Consider the following 19,033-nt stretch of genomic DNA (forward strand, 5'->3'; position numbering starts at 1 on the left):
AGTCCATGTCTGAAATATTCTGTCCTCACACACACAGCCCTGGTCGAAGGGTGACTGCTTTACGAGCCTGAGCTGCTGCCCACACAGACAGGAAATCGTTCCCGAAATGATGGAGGGGTTGACTTTTGGGAGGAGGAGGAAAAACTTGTCCTGAGGCCTGACTCTGCCCGGCGCTTACTAATGCTCCTTCCAGTGGCGCAGGCTTGCCCCAAGTCTGGCTAGAGGGGACCGGGGCCCTGCCCTCAGCACAGGAGGACAATACAAGACAACAGTAGTGGGTCAGTTGTATTAAGTACTTATTATGTCCCAGGCACTGTGTGCTTTACCTGTATCGTCCAGTCCCCACAATTACTCTCTGAGTTTGGATGAGCTTGTTATTAGCCCCATTTTACAGATGAGCAAACTGAGGCTACAACAACCTGTATCAATTGCCCCAGGCACCAGACCTCTTTCCAGGACATGAAATAGCACCAGGAGGGAAGGAAAGTGTCCGAGAGGGAGGCCGGATGCGGCTTCCCCGAGATGAAACATCCACACTTCACGGTGAACGCAGCCTCGTGCACGGCTCTGGGACAGGTGAGCCGGAGGAACCCGGAGCTTGGGCAGGGCCGAGGTTGTGGCTGTGGAGCCTGGGGGGCCCCTGTACTCTAGGGCTGTGGTTAAAGCCATGGACTTTGGAGCCAGAATGCCTGAGTTCAAATCTTAGCTCTTACGAGCTGTGTGACCTGTGTCTCAGTTTCCTCATCTGGAAAATGGGGATAATATTGGTGGCTGCCTCATAGGGTGGTGATGTGGATAAATGAGTCCATATATATAAAGGGCTTAGAACAGGGCGTAAGTCCACGTACACGAAGGGCTTAGACCAGGGCGTGGAACATACAAAGGGTCATACACGTTAGCTGATATTGTTATTATTATTACCCAGGGTGCGTCAGGGGCACAGAGCCAGGGCCACAGCTGACGAAATGGGGCTGATGGGGACATTGCCACCTCCACACTTGCCTGCCCTGCCGCCAAGTCCCTCCCTGAGCCTTGGCATGCTCCCCGGCCTCGCTGGGCTGGGTGCCTGCTTGCAGTGTGATTACAGGATTAAATGCTGTGATTGCCACAAATTACCATGGCAAGGCTATAAATAAGTTGCAGGGAAGCCATGAGGGTCCTGCTGTCTCCTGGGCACCATGCCCTCTGTTCGGCGGGGACTAGATCCTGCACCTTCGCTGATTGCAAGACCGAGGAGCACCCGCAGCCCTGATCCGCCTGGAGTCTGTTCCCTGGGGCCCCACACGATGCTCTGGGCATCAAATTGGTGGACAAGTGCTGCGTCCCAGCCACAAATGACGCTGAGGCCGTTCCTGGCTCAGTGGGGAGGGAAGCCACAGGCCAGAGGGTGGACAGGCTTGTTCTCAGCATCCCTCATGCCTCCTAGCAAGAATGAAGGGTCTCGCTTCCTACACTGGGGACAGAACCTTGCTTCCTTTCAATGCATAAAAGCCAGAGATGCTTTGCTCTAGGGGACGAAGGAGGGGAGACCTAGCCTGCCAGACCTAGAGTCTGGCCCTTTCAGAGTTGACTAACAGGACCAGAGTTACTCCACGGGAAGGTGCATCTCCAGTTTTGACAGGGGCCTCTGTGGACGAGCAGAAAGGCAGCCTGAGGTCACCTTGCCTGCACCTTGCCCACGGGGCTCTGCTTCTTCCAAGAGCCAAACATTCCCACCACAATAACTGAGGCCACTGGCTCTGACTCACCCACAAGACATAACTCTTTCACTCTTCCTTGCCTTTGCTCAGGCAGAGCCTCTTGCCTGGTAAGACCTTCCTCCCTCTGCAGACCAGCAAACTCCTACTTGTCCTACAAAACCCTGCTCAACTGCCACCACCTCTAGAAAGCCTTCTCAGATCTGCCTAGGCAAAGATGTTTATCCCACAGCATACTGAGCTGGGCCTGGCTTATTGCTGTGAGGCGACTTGTCTATTTCCTCGTCAGACTTTGGGACCCTTGAGAGGCCTAGTGTGGCATTTTCATGAAAACATTTTGGAAGTGAAGACCCCCAGATGCACGCAGCCGGAGAGACACCTCTGTGCTGTTAAACCCCCAGAGAAATCCGGTTCAGGGAAGCATCACCCACCGAGAAGCACATTTCTTGAAAGTACCCAGGGGAACTGGTATGAGGGAACCTCTGGGGATTCTAGAACAGTCTGGTCTGGGCTTTGTAATTCTGGCTCTAGAGGCCTGCCCAGAGCCTCTGGTGACAAGAGCAGCTGGCAGGGGACCCTGGGTGGCGGGGAGCCACCCACAAGGGACCCCAGGACCTCATCATCAGGATGCCACTTCCTCCCACTTCCTGTTAATCTCTGTTTGCATGGCCCTATTCAGGCTGGGTCCCTGCCATGTCCACATTTGGGGTGGGTGAACCCACAGCTGTTCTGTGACAATGTTTTGTGCAGGCTTCGAGGCAGGCCAGCTACCGCAGTGCCTGCTCCCAGCACACTGCCAGCCCAGCACTGAGCCCACCCCGCTCACCAGGGCTCCTCCTGCCGGCGAAAGAATGGAGCCTATTTTTTGCTTAATCACAGCCTTGGAAAGGCACAAATTGTGATCATCCCTTCTAATTACCGATGCACCACACTGCTCTTGATACAAAAGCCAAGGTCGTCACCCACGCGCTTGGCACCCTAAGCAAAGCATCACCCCAGCTTGGCTGGAGAGTCCAGCTGTCTCCATTTCCCTTGCCCCCAGCTGCTGGGGTCCACAAGGGGTGGATTCTGGGGGGGCCCTGGCTAAAGCTGACCACTCAGTATCCCCCTCTATCCTTGGCAGTCACTCCCACCCCCATGAGTCACCCCTGGGGTCAACAGAGCAGAGCTGGGCCCAGCTTGAGACCATGTGGCACGTCCTGAGAAGTATCTACAAAAGTATCTAATCCTCTGTGAACTCTTGGAAGCACATGTATGGGCAGAAACATAAAAATATTTTGCGTAAACCCAATGGCTTTGCTGTTTTGCGCTGATGTAGGATTCAGGAGATACACACCTACACCTGGAAGTTATCTAAGAAGAATTTGAGCCTCATTCAGTACCATCTGGGGGTCTTAGACCACAGCCCCAATCCCCCAGGTAAACGCGCATGACACACACAGACAGGAGGAGACAGGCCATGGAAAGAGTCCTAGGATGAGACATGAACACCCTAGTCAGAGGGTGACCTTGGACACCCTCTCCACACCACCACCAAACGAAAGGGTTTGCCTACATCCCCTTGGAAGACTCGGGCAGTCCGAGATCCTGAGTCCGCGCATGAGTGCCCTCCGTGAGCTCCGGCCTCCACACCTGGCAGAATTAGACCCTAGGACCCTGAAGGAACCCACAGGCACAATCGCTTTGAGGAACAGGAACCAAGAAACTGCAGGTGGCAGACGTCACCTGGATTTTCAAAGTGGTTGATTCCAACTAGGGAGCTTGGTAGTAATTTCCAGGCACGTCCTGGTGCAAATGAATGAACAAATGTTTTCAGGGCCCTGGGAAAGGGGAGCAGGGGCCCCTACAGCTCTGACAGGCTTTCTCGGAACGTACCTTGCCAACCCCACTCACTGCACATGGAGTAGGATCACTGGCCCAGGAACTCGAGGGAACGCCAAGGCCTTAGGGCACCTGGGGAGGGGGACACACAGGCAGAGTGACAAACTATTTCGGGAACCCACAGCTCTCACCGCAGCAGCTGAAGGCATGTGGGCTCGTGAATGGGGCCCTGCCTGGCCCTTAGGTGACCGCACAGAAGGTGTAGTTCACAGATTTCTGGCTGGCCCAAAGCCAGAAGTGGGGACCAATATCCACCAGCATGAAGCAGCGGAGACAGTGGGCCCTCTTCTGAAGGTTTCAAAACTTTTTTAAAACAGGGAAATTTTTCATCCAATGAACTCTTCCTCAGGAGCCCAATTTGCAAAATAAAAGTGGACCAGCTCCAGCCAAAGCCAACTGGGGGGCCCAGAGCCCCGCTTCCTTACTCCAGCCCACCTCTGACCCTCGGCAGTCCCTGAGGGCTCCACAGAGCACAACCTAGAACCCACTGACCTTGTTCACCAGCGGCACTGGAGGCCACCCTCCTCTGCATGTCCGCAGCCCCAGCTCTGTGAAAAACACAATCCAGGCTGGGAGGTAGCGGGGAGCTTGGGACCTTTTATTAGAAGGAAACACACCAAAATGTTTACAGTGATTTTCCCGGGGTGCTGGGATAAGGGATGGGGTTTTGTTTGTCTGTCTGTCTGTTTGTTTTGTTTTACTTTCTTCTTTCCTCTATTTTCTAATTTTTCTCTAGTGAGCCCGTATTTCTTTTAGTTTAAAACTATTTATGACTAGATCTATTGGATAGACAATACAAGCATGTGTCATGTTGACAATAAGATCATTTTTAAAGCAGCCACAATCCCCTACCAGTAAATGCAAACACCACTCACAAAACAAAGCAAAATGCCCTGTCCTCTGGGAGCTGACAGGCTAACCAGGGAATGTGAAAGGAAAAGAAATACTTATGGAAGGAAAGAATAAATGTGAAACATGATGAGTGAATTAAGATTCAGCATTTGGATTAAAAAACTAATATTAGTAACTTGACATCACCTACCGATTCCTACCCTATTGGTTATTGCCCAGACTTGTGTCAGGGCTGAAAACACCAAGATGAATCGGATACAGAACCTGCCCTCAAGCATCTCCCAAGCCCCCAGGGTCACATGACCAAGACCAGATCACATGATCAAGGCTGAGTCACATGACAAAGACCTGGGTCATGTGAGCAAGCCCAATCACATGACCAAAGGCTACAAACAGCCCGAGTCAGAGTAATGGGACCGTCAAAGCTACTTTTCAACTTTTGAAGCCACACAAACCACAGATTACAGTTTCAAATAAGGAGGGCACATCCCTGCCCTGCCCCCGAAGCTAGACCAGTTTGAGGGCACATCTGGAGCCCAATAACCAGGCAGGAAAGGTGTAGGAAGTGGCCTGGGAGGTTGAGGGGACATGGTGGCTGCCTGCAAATCCATGCTGAGCCACATTTGGGTCACGGGAGCAGAGGGCAGAGCCAGGATGAATAGGGCTGGGGTGGTTTATGGAGATCGTTCCCAGTGTTAGCACAACTGAGGGGATATTTACAACAGTTCAAGAGTGTCCCGTGCTGGCCTGGAGACAGGGTGTTCTCCCTCACTGGGCTCATACAAGCAAGTTATGTAAGTGGCCACTTAGCAGGGACGCTGGGAGGGAATTTCCACCCAGGGCTGGGGGTGGATCTGGAGGCTGAGGTCCCTCCTGTGACTCCTTAACCCTTTCAAGCTCAGAATCCAATCACATCTGCCGGGACTCATCTGGCCAATGAGGCCAAAGTTGTCTGAACCTTTGATGGGTCAATGAGGCTTTCACAGGAACACTGGCCCAGACCAAGGCCTGACCCTTGCTGGGGTCTGTACCCCAGCCACTGCCTCTTCAGAATATGCTGCCAGGCACCCCAAGTGAGCAGGGGTTAGTTCCGGGGAGCAAATCCCTTGGAGGGAACCCAGCACAGATCAGGAGTGTCACCATCTTGAATCAGGCCCAGAGAAGTTCCCAGAATCACAACCACAAGAAAACCCTGTCGCTGCTACCCAGTGACGCTACAAGGCCTTGGCTTCCCCGGCCCTGGCATCCCCTGCAGACTCCTCTGTGATAAACACAGCCCTCCTAAGATTGGTCTTGAGTTTCTAGTCCTCATCCAGTGTCTCAGGCAATCTTCGCATTCCTCCTGTGAGGGCAGGGGTGCTCTCCCCATTTTACAGGTGAAAAAACTGAGGCTTGCAAAGGTTAGGTGACTTGTCTCAGGATGTGGGTGAAGGGGTGGGGATTTGAACCCGGGTCATCAGTCCAAGGCTCTTATTCCTGAAGGACAGGAATAAGAAAGGAGGGGTCTCTTTGCTCTTTCTAATGGCTTCACAGAACAGCCGTGACACCTAGCAGAGAGGGAAAAGTCCGGAGAGAGACTACCCTGCTCCTTAAGGATCCCCATCATGTCTGCCCCAGCCCCGCCTAGAAGTTGGCACACACACAAAGGAATGCGACAGCGTACTCCACCCCGCACACCCCTGCACAGTAACCCCTGCAAGGGTATGTGGCTTTGAGCAAAGGCACTGGGAATGGCTCTGCACGTATGAAAATGTGCTCAACCTTAGAACCCTAAACTACAGGGCAGCTAATCGAACTTACCCTGAAAAGCCTTCTTTTCGCCTCTCTGATCGGCAACTATTAACACCGTGTGGGCCAGGGCATGGGAAAACAGGCCCTCTTCATTCATCGCTGGTGAGAGTGGAAACCGGTAGCGCCTCCGTGGAGGGCCATTTGGCACCGTCATTCAAAATACAGAATGCCCTTGCCCCGGCAACTCCAAGCCCATGTGCAAAATGACATACGTGCAGCGCTAACCTTTGCCACGCTGTTCGTAACAGCAAAGACGGGAAGCTACCTATATATCCACCAATGGGGAGCGGGTTAAATAAGTTGTGCCACCGTGAACTAGGGCACACCCATTGCAAAGAATGACTCGCCCGTAAATGTACTGAGCTAACAAGATACTCAGGGTACAGTATCAGCATCCGAGAAAAGCAAGGTGCAGGATGGAATGCACTGTGTGCTCCCATCTCTGTGGGGGTATATAAAAATACATATATAAATGAATATTTATGGATATGTTTGTGTATGCAGAGAATATCTCCGAAATGAAATATAAGAAACTAGTTATAATCTTTGCTTCTGGGGAGAAGGGCGGGGTGCACCGGAGGACAGGAGAAGGAGGCATTTTATACCATGTACGTGCGCTACCTACTCAAAAGACAGATTAAAAATAAGCATTTTTTAAAAGCACATGCAGCAGGGTGATTTTTTTTTTTTTTTTTTATACTAATTTGTATTTTCTTCTCTCTGCTCTGGTTCCTTTGCCTCTGGGAAGGTTTGTGGCTGAGCTTGCTGGCTTTTGTTCCCAGAAGGAAAGGATTTGAGGAGACAGAGATTCCCTCAGGCTAAAAAGAGATCCCCATCCCCCTGGCCCAGGCAGAGGGGAGGAGAGAGACCTCTTCTGGTGGCCTGGCTACTCCAGGGAGATGGAGGATGACATGGGAAGGCCTGGCCGTCGCATTCCCCAGGGAGCCTGGACCCTCGGCCAGGAACTGCAGACCAGGACAAAAGGGACCACCAGGCTGGGTCTCAGGGCCCCTGAGCTCAGCCAGTGTGGAGCTCCCTGCACGTGTGCACGCGTGCCCGGACACAAACACACACACACACTATCCCCCCAGAGCGGGGGAGACACCTGGGGGCTTTGGGACAATGGCAAGAGCACGAGGGAAGGAGAAGGCCCAGGAATCACAGAGGGAGAATCTTTCTCCAGCACAGCTGGATGGATATGCAGAGTCAAAATCAAGTGGCTCATAGAAAAATAAAGGGTGGTTCTTCCATGTGGAAGTCAGTGAACTGTGCTATGTGGTCTCCTTTTGCCCCTCCAGACCACACTCCCCACTCTCTGCCCCACTTGGAGGCTGAGGCTCCCTTGCCTCTGGGGGCTTTGGCCAGTGGAAGGCACCCGTGGGAGAACCGGGGAGCAGGAGGCTCCCTCTGTGCGGGGTCACCTGGGGTGGCTTCTCTGTTGCAGGCTGCAGCTGCTGCTGGGAGTGAGGTGGGGGCCTCGTCTGCAGCTACCTGCAGGGATGGGAATGGCCCCAGGGTATTGCCCTGTGCGGACTTTGTCTCCGTGAAGCCTCATTCACCTGTGAATCCAGTCCCCTTACTAAGCTTCCTCCCACCTGGCTGTTTGTGTGAGCTTCCACTTCCTGCTGGAACCCGACTGAATCACGGACTGGATTCCAAGTGCTCCAGGCAAATATCGCAACCTCCTCCCTCACCACCCCTCCTCCCGCATCCAACCAAGCCCCCACCTTCTGCCTCCTCTCCCGCTGTGAACTCAGTCTCATTGGCCTTTTTGGCAGTTTTCAAACATGCCTTTTTCCCCTCTCACCACGAGCCATTACACATTCTGTTCCCTGTGCCTGGACCCTTCCTCACACTGCCCCCGTGCCCAGGGGTTTCCGACAGAAACGTCAGTATTCCTTCCTCCTTGGGGCCTTCAGCTCTTACTGCCCTCCCCCAATAGCACCAGGAACCTCTCTTTCTTGGGACTAATACTCATACTTTCAATCTTCTGGCTATTTGGTTACTGTCTTCTCTCCTCCATCTCCTAGACTATAAAATCCTTTAGAGCTGGGACTGAGTTTGTTTTTGCTCCATTTTATCCCCAAAGACTATCACGGTGCTGGCATATAAAGGTGCTTATCAAATATTTGGTAAACAAACGGGGGAATGAATTAATGACGTGTTCCCATTTTGCACCCCTGTAACTCAGAAGCTGCACATGTCCCCTGCAAAGCGCAGACGCCGCATAGAGGGGCTTGCTGACGTGTGCAGACACACTCATTCGCATGTAAATGAATGCACCAGTGCACTGGCTACATGCTAATGCACACACACAAATGCAAGGGCACATGCACACATGTGCGCACACACACATACACGAGAAGGAATCATACCAAGCATAGGCGCACAAGCAAGAAAAGTGCTCCCAAGGCGGACGTCTGCCACCCTGAGCTCATTAAAGCCGGCTAAATATAGCCCGTCTACAGCTGTGCTCAGCAAGCTGCCCACACAGGCCAGGAAAAGACACCAGTTACCAGGCAGAGGGGTGGGGAGGCCAGCCGTGGGCAAGGGGCTTCATGCGTCATGCCTGTAGGGGGGGTCCTCCTAGGGAACCCAGGGGCTGGGGGTATGCAGGAGGCGAATCCCCTGGTGGCCAGTCTGGGCTTTCAGAAATGCTCTTTTGGTCACTGACCCAAGGCAGCGGGGTCCATCAAACCACATCTCCATGATGGGGAGGGGTGAAGCTGAGCCGCCCACATCTCTCTCTGTCTAAGCCAAGGAATGCAAGCTCAGTCTGGGATCAGGGGATGGAGTCAGGACCCAGGCAGGGATAAGTCGGGGCTCAGTTGGTGGCTACGACAGAGGCTCAGTAGGGGATGAGGACAACAGGTCAGCCTGGAACGAGGGTTGTCAGGTCTTGGTCTGGAGGGAGGGGAAGTTCAGAGTCCCACTCGGCACCCTGCTCTAATGAGCAGAACTTCCCTACACCTGGGACAGCCGCCTGCGGCCCCTGGCCCTGCAGCTGATGCCAGGCACTGGTCTGGGAAAGCCATTGACAGTGGCATGGGTCTGGGTCACACATGCCACTCCACATGGGCTGGGTCCAACTCCGAGGGCCACAATAGGTAGGTCTTCCTGTCATGGAGTCTGCGTGGGGGCGAGGTAGAGGAAGCCTCCTCTCCATCCCTTACATTCCTGTCCTGTTCTACACCGTGTGCAGCTGCTGGGACCAAAAGAGAGAGGGAGGGAGAAGTGAGGCAGCCGTGGGTCTCCTGGGAGAGGTCACACCTTGTCCCACCAGCCAGACCTGGGCAGGCGTGGGTGGAGGGAGAGGAGTCATTGCCCCACTGGGCCAACAGCTGTACACTTAGCCTCTTTGACGGAGATGGTAGATCACAGCAGGGAGGGCGGGCCTGGCTCACTGGATTCAGCACGTGCGATCCAGGCAGCCACGACTGGGGCAGCGAGGGCAGAGGCCAAGTGTGCCCGGTCCCTAGGGACCCCAGTCCTTCCCGCCGTCTGCTGCCGAGGAGCTGCCTCTGTCCCCTCCACAGGGATGGATGGAACGCTGGGGCTTCCCAGCGAGCCCATGAGAGAACTGTGCTGAGCGTGTGCGTGCTCCTCCCAGAGCCGGTGTGGAAGGGAAGGGGGCGAGATGATGGAAGAGGGGGAAGTGGGCAGATGGGTTGTCCGGAGGCGAGGTTCACCCTCTGGTGGAGCGGCGCCGTGGGGAGGGACGCAGTGGCTTTGAGCACAGGCTTGCCTCCCGCAAAGGTCTCCCTGACACTCGGGAGGGCGGGCGTGGGCCAGACGAGGCAGCGAGGCCAGCATGCGGAGGATGCAACAGTCCAGGAGAGAGACGACAGGGCCCTGACGAGGGAAGGGCGGGGACAGAGAGGAGTGGGTGAGGCTGAGCTCTGCGGGAGGTGGAATGGTGCCAGGAGGGGGCCGATTTGACTCTGGATGGAGAAGAAGTCCAGAGGGACCCCAGGGTTTCTGGCTTGGATCCACTTGGATCCCAAAGTGAATGGTGCCACTCACGTTGGGTGGAAGGACAGGGGTGAGGTTCGATGGGACGATATGAGTTCCCCGAGTCCCCGCACCCAGCACCATGGCAGCCGTGTTGGAAGCACTGGGTAAATGGTCACTGTGCTAAAGGAACCGGGTGAACAACGCAGAAACAGAAAGAGATGTGGATGAGGGAAGCCAGGAGACAGAGAGGCAGCAACAGAAGATCAAAGACCCCTGAACGTCAGATCCGGGAGGGACTCCACGTACAGACGGGGTAGCAGACAGGCCACAGGCAGGAGCTGAGACGCCATAGCAGGTGGGTGGGAGGCGACCCAGGTCTGCAGCCCCCAGTGCAAAGCCCTCTCTATCCTCCGCCCCCCACCTGGCCCCCACACACAATGGCTCCCTGGGCTTCTTCCAGTCTGGTTTCAAATGACCAGCACACGCCAGTGGTGGCAGGCTGCCAGGCCATCTGTCCAACTGCAGGATGAAGGCTGGGGGTGTCTGGCAGCCATGAAGGAGGAAAGATTCCAGGCCACTGCAGATAAGGCCTTGCAACCTCACGCCTGCGCACAAGCTGAGAGGCCCATGCCAGCCTTCTTCCCCACACTCACAACCCAAGGGGCCCAGTGCTCTCTGGCCAACTCAGGAGGAATCTCTGGGGACTCGGTGACATTAGGAAACACCACTGTGACATGGCAACTGTGGCAGCCACAGGACCAACAGAGTGCCAGAAAGCCTGAGCTCCACCAGATAAGATTCATCCCTCGCATGTGTACCAGGTGTTCCAGGTAACAAGGCTCATGCAAAAGCCAGTAAGAACTAAGAACCACAAGATGCTTCCTAAGTGCCAGGTGCAGAGCTTGGCATCTCACATGTATTATCTCTCATGCTCTCTGCAACTCTAGGACATAGACCACAGGGCCACCTTTCCACAACTGAGTAAACTGAGGCTCAGAGACATTAAGCAACCTGCCCAAATGTCACAGCAGACCAGGAGTCATGGCTCACACCTGTAACCCCAGAACTTTGAGAGGCCAAAGCAGGAGGATCACTTGAGGCCAGGAGTTCAATATCAGCCCGTGCAACATAGCAAGTCTCCACCTCTACAATAAATTTTTAAAAAATTAGCCAGGTGTGGTGGCATGCACCTATAGTCCCAGCTACTCGGGAGGCTGAGGCAGGAGGATCACTTGACCCCAAGAGTTCAAGCTGCAGTGAGCTATGACTGTGCCACTGCACTCCAGCCTGGGTGACAGAAAATGCCAAAGTTGCTAAACGGAGGTGCTAAGCATCAAACCCAGGCCTTATCACATTTCAGTCCCAGACACTATAGCACCAGCCCCAGGAATCTCTGACTCCTGGTCTAGGGCAATTGGTACCACCACACAACTTGTATTTAGTGAGTTTTCAAAAACCCAGTAGAATTTATTACGTAAGATAATATGCATAGAGGTGTACTTTAAGTGGGAAAGCACTATTATAAATGTAAGGCATTGTCTATTCTTTTTTTTATTCAGGTCACAGATTTTTCTTTTGCCAATTTTGGATTCAGAATAAACAAACACATTACCATCGATCATCACCGACATTTCATAAAAGAAAACATTTTAATGCCAAAAATTGTAGGCAGGACATAATTGTAGAATTATGTGAAAAGCAGTCCCCTCAATTGAATACATCCAACATTATGCAAAAACACATTAGTGTTATTGTTTTTGCCACTGCTGAAAATGTTGGGTTTATACTTAGGAACCACCAGCCTAGACGACCTCCAAGGTGGCGTTTCAGGTGCAAACGTCTTCTGTGATTCTACTGTTATTCTTTACGAAACAAGACTGTCCCTCAGGAGGAGAATTTGATGACAGCCTTTGGCAATATAATTCTGACTAAAATCTACAGTCATGGGAAGAGAAAAAAACTTTGCCTCTTATTAAACACACAGTTTTTCCAGCCAGGTCCAGAAGATACTACACGTCTCGCCAATTGGGTTGTGTCTGGGGAAAACAGAGCTGTGGTTTGGCATCGTGGTGACAAACCCCGTGTCAGGTGGCTGCTGTTTTCCACTTCAGGGCCGCCGCTGTGGCTTCCTCTTCCTAGAAGCCCAGGAGGGATGCCTGGGCTCTTCTCCTCGCCTGCGTTCCTGGGGAATGTGGTGGTATCTGGGTACTAATCGTGCTTTCTATTTTATGATGCTTTGACTTCTTGGGGGCCTTGCTGGCCAGGGAGAGACTGTCCCTCCCAGGCCTGGCTAATTCCTGGAGATAATAAACAACTCCCCTGTGAGTGCATCTTCCATATGCAAACCAGCCACCTCCTCTATCCAACCCTCACCCACCAAAGCAATACTTCTCCTGCCCTAAATCAAGCCAGGGCCAGGTTCCAGATAAGGAGAGGCCACTCCTATAGCCCAGAGCCCTCAGCATTCAAACTAGCCCATCCTAAGCTGTTCCCCCACCTCCACCCACTTTCCTGCAGAAACCCCAGCAAAGGCTCTGGGCCTGGCTTGATCCTCACTCCTCTGCCTCCCTCCCGACCAAACCTAGTGCCCTCCATGGCCCTGTGTAGTGTTCCTTTTCTTTCGGAAATCGTACTGAAAATCTTCTTCCAACAGCATTGGCCTCTCCACGTGGTCGCTCAGTCACCACCGCAAGTCAAAACCCTGCAGGTGCACTCAGGAAAGAGACCTGCCCCTGTCTCTCTGCCCCTTCCCTGACCTGATGCCTTGTGGCCTGAGCTTTCCTGACAGGGACATTCATGTCTACCAGCCACTGAAGGGCTTTGCCTATGAATTGCCAGGGAACGTTAGCTAGAAACAGAGAGAGTTTCTCTTCTCGGGAGGCCCGTACACCCGCTGGGGCCTGGCCCCCAGGCCGTGGGAAGGAAGGCTGGCGCTGTAGGCACCCTCCACCTCGGCACAGCAACTGAGGCATGGGCGAGCTTGCAGGGAGGCCTCAGGGCCTGGGGACAGGGTGGGCAGAGGAGACTGGGCCCCTCAAAGCCACGACCACAGATCCAAAGAGCAGCAGAGAGAAGTAAGGAAAGTTCTGAGCACACCCCGGCTCCCAAACCCACACACGGACTCCTCTCCCCGCCCCCAGCCTCGTGGGAAACTCAGCACTGCCAACGGCAAGGACACCTGCCCAGACTCCGCCCAGCACTCGGAACATCCAGGGAATATGTCCCCAAGTGACCACGTCAGCAAACTGCCATATCTTTACCAAGTCTCTCCTGGATCTAATCCTAGACTCGTCTCTGAGGACACACAGGCAGAAGGAACTGGAGACGCCTGTATGACACAGCAGGTGACAAGGACTTGGGAGGCCCCAGAACCCAACCACAGGCCTCGGCTCTGTAGAGACGGCCTCTTCACTCTTCGTGGTGGGATTTTAAGGTTCATGGCCCCTAGGACAGCTCAGAATGGGGTGCCTCTGGCCTCAGGCACCAGGACTCCGTCCTGGAAGGTGTGTCACCCACAGGCGATGCTGGTCACAGAGGCACCAGGGGGCTGGCTCCCTGCCCCCACCCTCCTGTCTGTTCCCGTGCCAAAGACACACACCCTGTGGGTTTCCCATGGTCCCATCTGCTCTGCTGGGCTCACCCCCCGGCCCACCAGCCCCCGCCCCTCACTCTGGCCCTGACACCCGAGCTGCCCCGCGTGGGGGAGCTCAGGAACCCCAGGGGCTGGGTCACGGGGCACAGAGTGTCTCAAACTCAGGATGAGTGGCCCTTGGCCTCTGGTCTTGCCTGTGGGCAAGATGATGAGGATCCTACACCCTTCTGGGCTCTGGGCGAACCAGAGGGGACCCATCCCCAAGGAGCCTGGACCCATCTAAGGGGAGGAAGAGACTCCTCTGGGGTCAGGCTTAACTCACGCTGCTTCTCCTGGAGGATGCTGGATGTGCACGGCGCGGCACCTTCTCCTGCAGAAAAAGGAAAGAATCGTGAGCAGAGCCTGTAGCTGCCCAGGGAAGTGGGCAGGGACAGGGTAGCCTGTCCCACTTCCCTGCACTTCCCAGGGGGGCCCCTGTGGCTGCCTCTGTCCCTCCCTTCCAGCCTACCCCCCCCCAGAGTTGGCCTCACACCCTAATCCACCCCAATGCAGGTGCCACCTTCAGCCCTTTATGCCATGCCTGGCTCCTCTGCTACCCCTGACCTTTCACCTCCGCCTTCTTCTCTGGCTCCTGTCCCCCTCCCACCTCTGTGCAGCAGCTGCTCACAGGAGGAGCCTGTCTCTGCACACTCGCTCTCTCCTCTGAGGGTCAGCAATGAACACCACGTCCACGTGACCACGGCCAACTCTCCATCTCCAATGCCACCCCCTCCCCTGAGGTCTTGCTCCCCTGTCCCCCTGCCTCCAAGACTGCTCCTTTGGAGGCTTCTCGGGTGCCTCACCCTCGCCGTGACCAAAGCTGCCCACCCCAGCAAGCCTGAGTGCCCCCAGGAAATGTGTCTGCAGCTTCCCCAAGGACCCCAGCTCTCTGAGGAAGGGCCCCAAGCCGTGGAGAGCAGCCACCTCCAGAGAAGCCCCTGGGGGCCCTAAAACCCCTCCCCATGGGAAGCTGCCTCGTCTCCTCCCCTGCAGGACTCAAGGGCAGCTCCAGGCTAGGGAACTCCCCCTCCTGCAGCCATTGGTCCAGGGCCGGACGGCCCCTGCCTACCCGCGTGCCAGCCTCCCACAGACACCTTCCCAGCGGCCATCAGAATCCATCACCCTGGCCCTGCCGCCCTCTGCCTGCCTGGGCTGCCTTCACAACTCATGTCACCTGAATCCTAGTCTGTCCTTCTCCACCTCAGGAACAGCCCCTGGGCTCCCCCAAAGGCAGGCAGGAGGAAGTAGTGGGGAGAGTTTACAGCTGCAGTCTGAAGGCTGAGATTCCATTCCAGGCTCCCTCTGACCTGCTGTATGTCCTGAGGCTCATCACTCTCCCTCTCTGGGCCTCAAGCCCACCAAACAGAGTGGATCCAATGCTCAACCTCCAGGTACTGAAAGCCTTTGGTTAGACATCTGGCTTCAAATGCCAGTCCCTTCACTTACTGACTGTGTACGTAACCTTTATATGCCTTGGTCTTCTAATCCATACAATGGGGACAGTACTGGTACCTACCTCAGAGGGTTACTGTGAGTATTAAACGGTTAATATACGTAAAGCCCTTAGGACACAGCCAGGCACATGACGAGCATTCAATACATGAGGATTTCTCTTATTATTGTTTTATTTACTTATTCACTTCTGGCAACCGGCTCAAGACCTTGTCTCTTTTGTTGCATCACGACCCCAGGTGGAGTCAGGTGGAGAGAATCAATGGCTAATGCTGTGTGTCAGCTCACAGTCGTCCCCAGGCCCTGTACATGCACATGGGGCTCACCGGTGCCCAGGCCCCCTCCTGCCAGCCCCTGGACCCACACATCGTGCTATGACCAGGAGCCGGAAAGCAGAGCCGTGGATCTACCCTTCCCACAGGCCTACTGCCCCACTCCAGGGCAGACAAGAATACTGCCACCTCCACATCGAAATGTACCAGGTGGGTGAGAGGCTTGTTCCCTCTGAGTCGCCCCTGGAATGTGCTGTGGCGCTGCCAGCCCAGGGTGGGATATGAACACCTGATCCCAACCCTGCCCATACCCAGGCCCCTGCTGGGACGGAGGACGACAGCTGCCCAGGGGCAGGGCAGGGAGGAGGAAGCTGGGTGGGGCTAGGGAGCTGGGCGGGGCCAGGACCACCCATGAGCAAGCTCCAAGCCCCAACACGTGTCCACTGTCCCATCAGAGTTCGTTTACAAAACACAAACTTCAAGAGTTGTTCAGAGTTCAGAACAGTAAACCCCACCCCCAGGGCCCTTTGGAGCACTGGCCACAAACCCTGACTACGACGCAAGCACCCCTGGCATGTCTTGGCACCTACTATGTGCCAGGCCTTGGTGGGGCAGCGGGGAGTCACCCCCTCCATGTTCTCACGCCAGGCCCATGGGAGCTGCTCCCTGAGACCGTTCAGGAGGTACCGGTGCCATTCAATACCTTCATTCCCAGAAAGTAAACATGACTCGAGCCTGGGCAGGCTTTCCAGAGGCAAGAATGCGTGGTAGGCAAGTGGGCGCAGCCGCAAGAGCTGGGGTTGCCAGGGACGCAGAGTGCAGAGGTGGGAAGAGGCAGGAGGTGAGCGTCCTTGAAACACGCGTGTAGGATCCACATGGGTAAGCAGAAGGGGAACGTCAGGGGAGGAGGTCAGAGCCAAGCGCTGGGGACTCCGCAAAGCCAGGCACGAGTGCGGCCTCAGTTGTGTGAACTGTGAGGCCTGTACCTGGGCAGGCAGGTGCTTTCCCACACCTGAAATCACTGAGATTTCACACCTGTGTGCAGAAGGCCCCCTTAGCAGATAAGGAAACTGAGGCTCAGTAGGATATAGTCGCTAACCCAGTGTAGAGATCTGGTCCCTGGGACACCCCAACTCTGGTGAGGGCTCTTCCCACAATCTCCCCAGCCCCCAGTTCATAGGGGGCTTGCTGGGACAGCTCCCTGCTGAGCAGCACTTCTGGGGTGGGGAGGCGGTGGGAAAATGTGACAAGAGGGGATAAGGAACGGGGAGATGGGAGCGGAGAAGGGGGTGTCTGCGGGGTGCATCCGGATGCTCCCGGTCTGACCACAGGTTTCCTCGGGCGTGGTCTCCTCTGCAGTGAGGCCTGGGCCAGGCACCCAGGGGTCCTGGGGCTGGCCAGGCCACCAGCCTGGGCAGGAACGAGCCTGCTGTTTGACGAGGTAAGGGTGGGGCCCGCCCAGCTGGAAGCCCAGGCCAGCTCCCTCTTCCCTGGAAGTAAGAAGGAGTCGGTGTGAACCCGGCTTCCTGATTAACAGGCTCCCAGGACGCGGGAAATTAACCAACTGTGCAGCTGGTGCAGCCGCTGCCTAAATGAGACCCCACTTAGCCTGGAGCGTCCCAGGGCCCCTGGGCCCGACGGCCTCACCTCAGCTGGAGCCGGCGTGAGAGCAGGAGCTGCCAGAGACGCCTGCAGACAGGACGGCTGCACGGACAGGGCTGGGGCCCCAGCACCCCCTTCTCTGCTGAGCTGCAGGTCAAGGTTCCGGCTCCTTACCTCCCACCTGACCCATTGTGACCCCTACACTCATTCCCCAGCCCCTCCTGTTATCCTCCACGCTGATTCCAGAATAATCTTTCTAAAGGCCCCAACTCCTCAGCCTGGCATTCAAGGCCTTCGTCTCCAGGTTTTCTGTCCCTGCCTCTTCTCCACGACCTCCCACCTCCAGCCCCACATCTCACCCCCGGCCCAATGCCCAGCCTCAGTCAAGACAAGCTCTGCAGTTCCCCAAGTCCCCAGCCATCTCTCACCTCCCTCCACACCTTCGCCCCTGCCATTCCCTTGGCCTGTTGCTCCCTAACTGCTCTGCCCTGACCTGGGCAAAGCCCCCTCAGCCCCTCTGACTCTGCGATCCCTCTGCACTGTGTTCCCACTCTCACTCGGGCAATTCGCCCACTGAACTGCCACCCCCCCACCTCCAGTCTGGTCAACTCTGAGTCCACATCTGAGTCGTCCATGTGTCCCCAGCACTGACCAGCACGGAGTCTGACACAGAGTAAGTACGGTCCGTGTGCACTGAGTGCATACGTGAGCCCCTGGCCACCCTGGGCTCGGACGGGGAGGTAAGGCACAGCCTGGAAAGGCGCAATGTAGGGGCTGCAGGTGAGGGGCCAGCTGAGCTGTGCTGGGCACGAGGGTGTTGGTCTACGAGGGGCTGGGGCGTCAGGGTGGCTTCCTGGAGGAGGTGCACAGGACTATGAGAACTGGAGATGAAGTCAGGGGAGGAGCAGGGGCAGAGTCAGGAGGCGGAAAACCTCCAGTGGGCTCAGGATCCGCAAGCAGCCCCCTCGCCGCCTGACAAGAACACGGAGTGAAAGGAAGAGGAGGAGAGGGCAGGCCCGGAAGTCAAGAATATCAGAGTCAGAGATAACCTTGGGATCATAGGGTTTGCCAGTGATTTGACAGCCCCTTTATGATGTCCCACGCGGTAGCTATTCTGGGGCTATTTGATTCCTGGAGTGACAGGAAACTTACTAACCCTGGAAATCTATAATTGTTAGAAGGAGGGCTAGAACCAAATTGTGGATGGCCTTGTATGCCAGGCTGGGGGATTTGTATTAATATTTCATTCTTCAGGCAATGAAAACCTAGTTGCCAATCCATAGAATATTACTGGATTTATATTTTAGAAGCATCATAGTACAACGGGATAAAGATGGTTAAACTGACTACATGATCTTGTCTTTTTCTCCTGCCCCAAATCCCTCAAAAATGATGTCAATTATTTTTACATGAATCAATATTTAGTAGAACTATAAAATAAGAAGGGGGGTGCTTAGACCAGAAACTGTGAGGCATCCCCAAAAAGGAAAAGGAAGAGAGAGGTGATGGAGGGAGGCTGGCCTGGCTACATAATTTTCAGAGCCCAATATATTAATAAAATGAAAATGTGGAGCCCTTTGTGCAAAAGAATTAAGAGCTTTGAGGTGGCAACAGCAGAGCAAAAAATCAAGTATGTGATCTGCCTAAGTACGGAGCCTTGTGTGACCGCAAAGGACAATTGCCCATAAAGCCAGCCCAGGAGAGAGAAAATTATGACCTCAATCCTGCAAAGGAAGGTCTGTAGCCAATGGAGAGGCAGCTCAGACGGAACAGCAGATGCACGGGTGGAAACACACATGAGCAAAGAGAGCTTTTGCAACTGTCTGGGCTTCCACAGTACAGGAGCGAGGGGCTCTGGTCCTCTGCTGACCCCTACTCATGCCGAGCAAAGGCGTCAGACC

The 19,033-nt window shown here is 55.0% G+C and overlaps 1 protein-coding gene across 1 annotated transcript in view; it reads right to left on the reverse strand.

Moving 5' to 3' along the window:
• PITPNM3 (PITPNM family member 3) overlaps nucleotides 1-19,033 on the reverse strand; it is a 73,204-nt gene that overhangs the window by 27,943 nt on the left and 26,228 nt on the right. Inside the window, exon 4 of the mRNA XM_069483102.1 lies at nucleotides 14,090-14,137. Coding sequence (XP_069339203.1) covers nucleotides 14,090-14,137 — 48 coding nt within the window. The remainder of the gene's footprint in view (nucleotides 1-14,089; nucleotides 14,138-19,033) is intronic.

Source organism: Eulemur rufifrons, chromosome 9, assembly GCF_041146395.1.
Source record: "Eulemur rufifrons isolate Redbay chromosome 9, OSU_ERuf_1, whole genome shotgun sequence".
Classification (NCBI taxonomy): domain Eukaryota; kingdom Metazoa; phylum Chordata; class Mammalia; order Primates; family Lemuridae; genus Eulemur; species Eulemur rufifrons.